Here is a 6,254-nt window from a genome sequence, read left to right on the forward strand (position 1 = left end):
ACTATTCACACCAGATAAGCCAGTTCCCCCCTGCTGGAATTTTTCCTTGCATAATGGGATGGAATTTCTTTAACAGATCTTACATGAGAGATTTAATGTGATGCATTCGGAAACCTCATTTTCCTGGGATGGGAAGAGGAGGAACCTTTTTTCTTGGCAGTTGCAAGGAAAGATTTCTTTCTTAAGCACTTATGTGGAAGTGAACTTGAGTGCTGAAGATGTGTAGAGGTTTGTGGAAAACCTCTCAAGTTATGGGGAAAAAACCCAACCAACCAAATGGTTTAGCAAAGCAGCCAGTACCATGTCAGTAGAGAGGTACTACACAATAGTCTGTGAATTGGACACAATGATAAAAAAAGGCTTCATTCACAGAATCACTAAGGTTGGAAAAGACCTATAAGATCATCCAGTCCAACCATCAACCCAACGCTCCCATACCCACTAGACCGTGTCCTCAAGCGCCACGTCTGCATGCTCCTTGAGCACCTCCAGGGATGGTGACTCCACCACTGCCCTGGGCAGCCTGTTCCAGTGCCTGACCACTCTGTCAGTGAAGAAGTTTTTCCTAGTATCTAATCTAAACCTCCCCTGATGTAACTTGAGGCCATTTCCTCTTCTCCTATCACCAGTTACCTGCAAGAAGAGACCCGCACCTGCCTCCCTACAACCTCCCTTTCAGGGAGCTGTAGAAGAGCTAACATGATTCCTTAACATGGTTTTAATCAGCAGGCTAAAATTATGAAGTAAACTGCTGTAGTTGTGCTGGACAGTTTTTGTGTATAGAAAACACCACCGAAACAGATGCTTTACTGTATAGGGCTTCAAGGTTTAAAAAAAAAAAAAATCCATAAAATATGAAAAGCTATTAGAAGAATTAAAGATTAATGGAGAGTATTCCATCAGGATGTTGATAATGTAGAGATGGTTGTATATGCATAAGCAAATACGCCTATGGGAAGAAATTACTTGAATAAGACCAAAGAGAGGGGAAAAGATCTGAACAGGCTGTTGCTCACCTGCCTCCCACTCCCAATTTAGGCATGTCTCTATGCTGACAAATTAGGGCCAATTATCAGATGAGATTGTGCTGTAAGTGATTGAAAAGGTTTAATTCAGTTTTTCCTCCATGTTTTATTTCTCTGCCAGAGGTTTCTGGAATAAAGGCATGTGGAATTTGAGTTGTGCTGTGAAATTAAACAACTAAATGATTCTGCTGTGTTGCAGGGTGAGTGACAAAGATGTCTTGCTGCCCCAAAACCAGTGGAAGAGTATCAGTTTAACTTCTACCCCTCCTCTGTCACTAATAATGCAACAGCAGCATAGGAACAGGTAGTTCTTGGGTCAGTGTTTCGTAGTTTGCTGATGTGTGTAACTGTTAATTTGCTTCCTGCAGCATGTTTGTGTTGCTTATGTATTCCATATACTCAGTAGAATTTGGCAGTTTGGACTGGATTTCTTCGTCCCCACTGTGAAATACAGAAACTCTTCTACTGTGTGTTCAAGAATCACATTGGGAGGCACTCTATTTCTGAGAGGTCAGCAAAATATTGATGGAGACTGGGATACCTACATATTACTCCCGTTTTATAATCTTGTACGTATTGAGGCATTTTGTATGGTTTCCCAAACCTCCAGTGATGCCCTCGCTTAAAGAGATTAATTAATTTGTTGCAAACATATCCCTTGAAAATACAAAATGTTAATCATAAACATATTTATTTTTAAGATAATTACTCTTGTTACATGAACATATGTGGACCATAACACTTAGCCAGACATTCTTTACTAGTTAGATTTTGTTTTAGCTTTGTAAACCACTGTGTCCTTCATTTTAATAGGCAGAACAAACTCTCTCAGTTCCCTAAGAATTAGTTAATAAATATTTCTGAATTCTTGAAATGTTTTAGGATGCAAACAAAGCACTGGAAAAATAAAACACATTTCTGTTAACTTTTATATCTAGGAAGAAGTAGATTTACCACAGACATTAAAACTTAGGTTAGTTTGTACGAGAAAATAATTTCTGAAAATAGTAAATTAAGCTTCTTTAGAGGGGATTCAGTGATGGAGAAAGAAATTAAATAATTTAATTTATAATTAACATTGACTACTTGGACATGTATAACTGGATAATATGATCTTTAGCCAAGATCATCTATATAGTCTTCATTGAAAAATGCTATTTACTTCATCAAGGAGAGCACGGTTACCTCTTCATACAGAAAATAAGGTAATACCTTTTTCTATACAAGATACAAGGTGCTGTGTCTTCAGTCAAGAATTCAATAAACCGCTTAGTGATTTCTTCAGGTGGGAATATTAGGTTGATGAAGACAGAGTTTATGCTTTGTAACCAATTCAGTGCACTAAAAGTATTAGATGTCACAGGCATTACAGCACACAGGCCAGAGTCTCACAAGACTTCAGCAAACAATTAACTATTTGAAAATTAAGAATGTTTCATTTAACCGCAATGGAAAGCTCCTTCTAGCCTCTTGGCTGGGACTCACATGAATGACTCAGAGTGCCAACGCAGCAGTGCCATGGTCCCAGTACTGTGTGCGAAGTGCTGCAGTAACAGAGCACCAGGGGGTTGGTTCATACCTACGTCATGACTTGCTGTACCACTGTGCGTTCATGAGAACAGCGTTGATTCCCACAGTGCATCTTTTTAAGCAAACGCCGTAATTTGTTGGGAAAGTTCTTGTTAATGTATCTGTAGAGCAGAGGCATTACAAAGCTGCTTGAGAAAGCCAGGAATTTTGATAAAATCTTAGTAAAATGTAATATTCGACTGTAATTTTCATCTGCAATTCTTCCCTGTGCATTAGTAAACGTGCTTACCAAGAGAATCACATAATAAGGTGTCCATAATGTGAACTGTGTACAGACTGTGGCAATCAAAAGCCTGTGCACCGATGGATCCAATCGTCCAGTGTCTTGATCCAGTGGTGTAGCCTCTTTGCGTATCCGCAAGATTAATACAAGTGCATAGAGTACAGCAATAGCTGGTACAACATACCCGATAAAGACCATAATGGCATCTGCCGCTTCTTTGTTCTGCATCTTGGAACATTCAATTATTTTAGTGGATACGTGATTGCAGACGTAGAACAGAAGAGATGAAAAACTTGTAAGCATGGCACCACCCCATATGAATCCACAAACATGTTTGGTGTTGTACACACTTGACATGTAAGTTCTAGGTAGAGCACGTTCAATGTAGTAGTCCAGGCTGAGCAGTGTAGTAGAGTACATGGTAACTAAAGACGAGACGTTGAATAAAATAAGTAAGGTAATATAAACTTCATTGTTAGAATTCCAGATGGCCCATTTTGTATTGGCAAGACCTAGAAGGTACATTGGTGCCAGGGCGTTGATGATGAGACCAGCGATGGCCATGTTGACAAAGTAGACATCTGGCATAGTCATGGTAGCTTTGTTATAGAGATTAACTAGGACCAGCAAGCCGTTGTAACAAAGGCCGATTGGGAAACATATAATGAGGTAGAACAGGGAAAAGATGGAAAGCACAAGGTGGAAGTCATGGCAGAGATGCTGGTCCTCACTGTTCTCAGTACTGTTGTTTAAGGTTTCACAGCTCCACATAGTGATTTCAGCTTTTTTATCTTCTCTGCTGGTTACCAGCGTTTCTGTGGAGAGAGCGAAATAGTGAAAATACTGTTGAAGTAAGTGAAATGGAGTGTGGTATGAGGAAAATATCTTAAAGATTATATGCTTCACATAACTGATCAATTTAAGGTCAGTGATTGAAATGCCTTTTGATGTTGCTAGTCTAGAAGAAAGTCATCTATGATTCAAAATTTCATGAGACTGTAAATATTCTGACGTTTTAGTTTAAATGGAATTAGTGGCAAATGAGTTGATACACGACAGTCAACAGAAGTAAATTATAAACTCTATAGGCTTAAAATAAGTACTAATGTAATATACATGAACATGAGTACAATGTGTTTTAAAATTCCTAAACAGTAACTCTTATACAGCTAATAATATGTAAGAGTAATTGCTGAAGAATTGAAGGATATAAGCTGAAGCACAAATGTTAGCAATAAGATGGAGAATACAGTTCTCTGGTGCTAGATAAGCTTTGTCTTGAAAAGACAGTTTCTCCAGAGGCACGTCCATGGCAATATGGTGGATACATACTGGATGACTGATAAAACTGACAGACTGGAAGAAACTGGGAAATGAGGTAAAGGGTTGGGGTTTTTTGTAGGTCAGTTTATATTCAGACTTCTAACCTATAACCATTTAGTTGTCAAAAAAACAATGGAGCTCTGTAGTCTCAGGAACCTAATATCAGGGCAGCCTGACTTTGAAGAAAGCTAAGAATTAGCTATCGTTTCCACTCAAAATAGCTTGAATTCTTTAAAATGTGCTGCTATCAGTGGTGGTTGTCCAGCTATCTTTGCTTTATCGTCAGTAGAGAGATAACATTTTACTGAAACCAGTGAACTTCAAAGCAATTGTGAAAAGTTCTTTCCAAAATGTAGAAACAAGTAATCTCTAAAGTACAACAGAAAACATTCACAGCCTTAAAGTCACCGTGGTTATTCCTGGCAGCCCGTTTCTGGGACAGTGTAGAATTTACATAGCAGGTGATTTCCCCTGTCACGTGTACTGATACTGTCAGATACTCAGCGCTGTTTTGTGTTCTTCCCATTTAGCACGTATAGGAAAGTATAAGTACACATCCCTGCATTCTTTCCAGAGGGAACAAGATTTAATCAAACCCCCAATAAACATTGTGCAATTAAAACGAATGTTAGCAGACAACATGCTATACTCCGTGAACCACAGGGCTGAATTACACAGGGAGGTTTTGTAAGCATACGGGCTACCGGGTTGCACCTCTCTACTGATAATCCTTTGACACTTCAGCTGTGTACAGAACTTGTTCCAGAATCATGGCAACTTCCATTTTTTTTATTTCCCACTGCAGTTGGGTGCATTTTTTTTTTCCTAAATACCATAGTCCATGCCAGATAACAGCCTAAAAATACAGTAATGTTAGCTGGGCAAACAAATTTTTATTCCATTGTCCTATGCTGTATTTCCTTAGGTAAGTGGCTTCTGTGGCAGTAGCACAAGATCCAGCACTGTTGTTTTCAAAGCTCTCTCACCTCTGTGGAAAAACTTACTCTGCGTGTTTTCTCAAATTAGTTCTTTAGTTGTAGGGTAGAAAGTACGGTATCTTTATGTTGTCTTTCAATCCTCGGACTAATTCTGAGCACTGAAAACAACTCTGTTTATTTTCAGGAAGCATCTGTTGTTTGAAGCTTTTAAGAAAGTTGTTGGGTTGTTTGTTTTTAAAGAAAAGCTGTTTTGCACAGCTGAAGGCAACCAAAGTTACATCTCACTGAACTCTTATGACTTGATTCAGCCAAAGCAGCAGACTGGAACTAGATACTGCAAACATATACAGTGAGTGCAAGGGTGACTAAGCACAGGCAGGGATACAATCATGCAATTCCATTATGTAGGTTTATCCTTAAGCATGTAGCTTCGATTACTCCGGACTGAGTTACATCAGCCACGGAATACTTGCCTGGATATTGTCTCAGAAGATCAACAGTCTTTGCTACCACGCTTTGTATTTTACAGAGCAGCGGGATGTCTGGTTTCACAAGTGGTTTTAGTAGTTACCCCTTTTTTTTTCTTTATGTCCTCTAAATGCAGTTAAATAAGACAATTCTACTTAAAGGCTAGAAATGGTAGGCAGTTCGTTCTGTTAAACAGTAATCTTGCAAAACTACAAAACTTACCTTTGAAAGGAGCAAAAGTAAAATCCAAACTAAAAATATTGTTTGAAGAAAATGTGTTCATGATTTCTGTATTACCAGTTGAAGTATTTTTGCCACTAACGCAGAAATCACCCGTTTTTAATTGCCACTTACCTGCGAGGGTACCCAACCTGTTGGCCGCGCCGCAGCGGCCCGGCGCGCTGTACCCAGCCCTTTTGTCATGTCACAGGCAGTGTTGCCTTCGCTGTCCGTCTCTGGGTACCTCCTTGGGATGCTTCGGAGGCGGCAGCTCCATTCAATCCATCTGAACCAACCCCTTCTCCCCTCTAAAGTGGTTTTGCAGTCCCCAGGTTGCTCTGTTGCGTAAGTGAACGCCGCACTCCTCCTTTACTCAGCCGTCCCTGATGCCTCCCCCGGTCTTCTCCGCTTTTATACCTTTACCGCACCGACAGTTAAAATCAGAACTTCAAAGGGCGGCGGAAGGAG

The 6,254-nt window shown here is 39.8% G+C and overlaps 1 protein-coding gene across 1 annotated transcript; it reads right to left on the reverse strand.

The window, feature by feature from the left end:
* Window positions 1–2,604: 2,604 nt before the first annotated feature.
* On the reverse strand, window positions 2,605–3,649 carry GPR146 (G protein-coupled receptor 146). Its single transcript, XM_010154573.1, has one exon. It carries the CDS (start codon window positions 3,607–3,609, stop codon window positions 2,605–2,607), a length of 1,005 nt encoding a protein of 334 aa, XP_010152875.1. The 5' UTR covers window positions 3,610–3,649.
* Between the last annotated feature and the right edge of the window lie 2,605 nt (window positions 3,650–6,254).

Source organism: Eurypyga helias, unplaced genomic scaffold (genome assembly GCF_000690775.1).
Source record: "Eurypyga helias isolate BGI_N326 unplaced genomic scaffold, ASM69077v1 scaffold33156, whole genome shotgun sequence".
Lineage (NCBI taxonomy): Eukaryota > Metazoa > Chordata > Aves > Eurypygiformes > Eurypygidae > Eurypyga > Eurypyga helias.

Coding starts and splice junctions, on each gene's coding strand:
- GPR146 (XM_010154573.1), bottom strand. CDS start 3,609: ATGTGGAGCTGTGAAACCTTAAACAACAGTACTGAGAACAGTGAGGAC.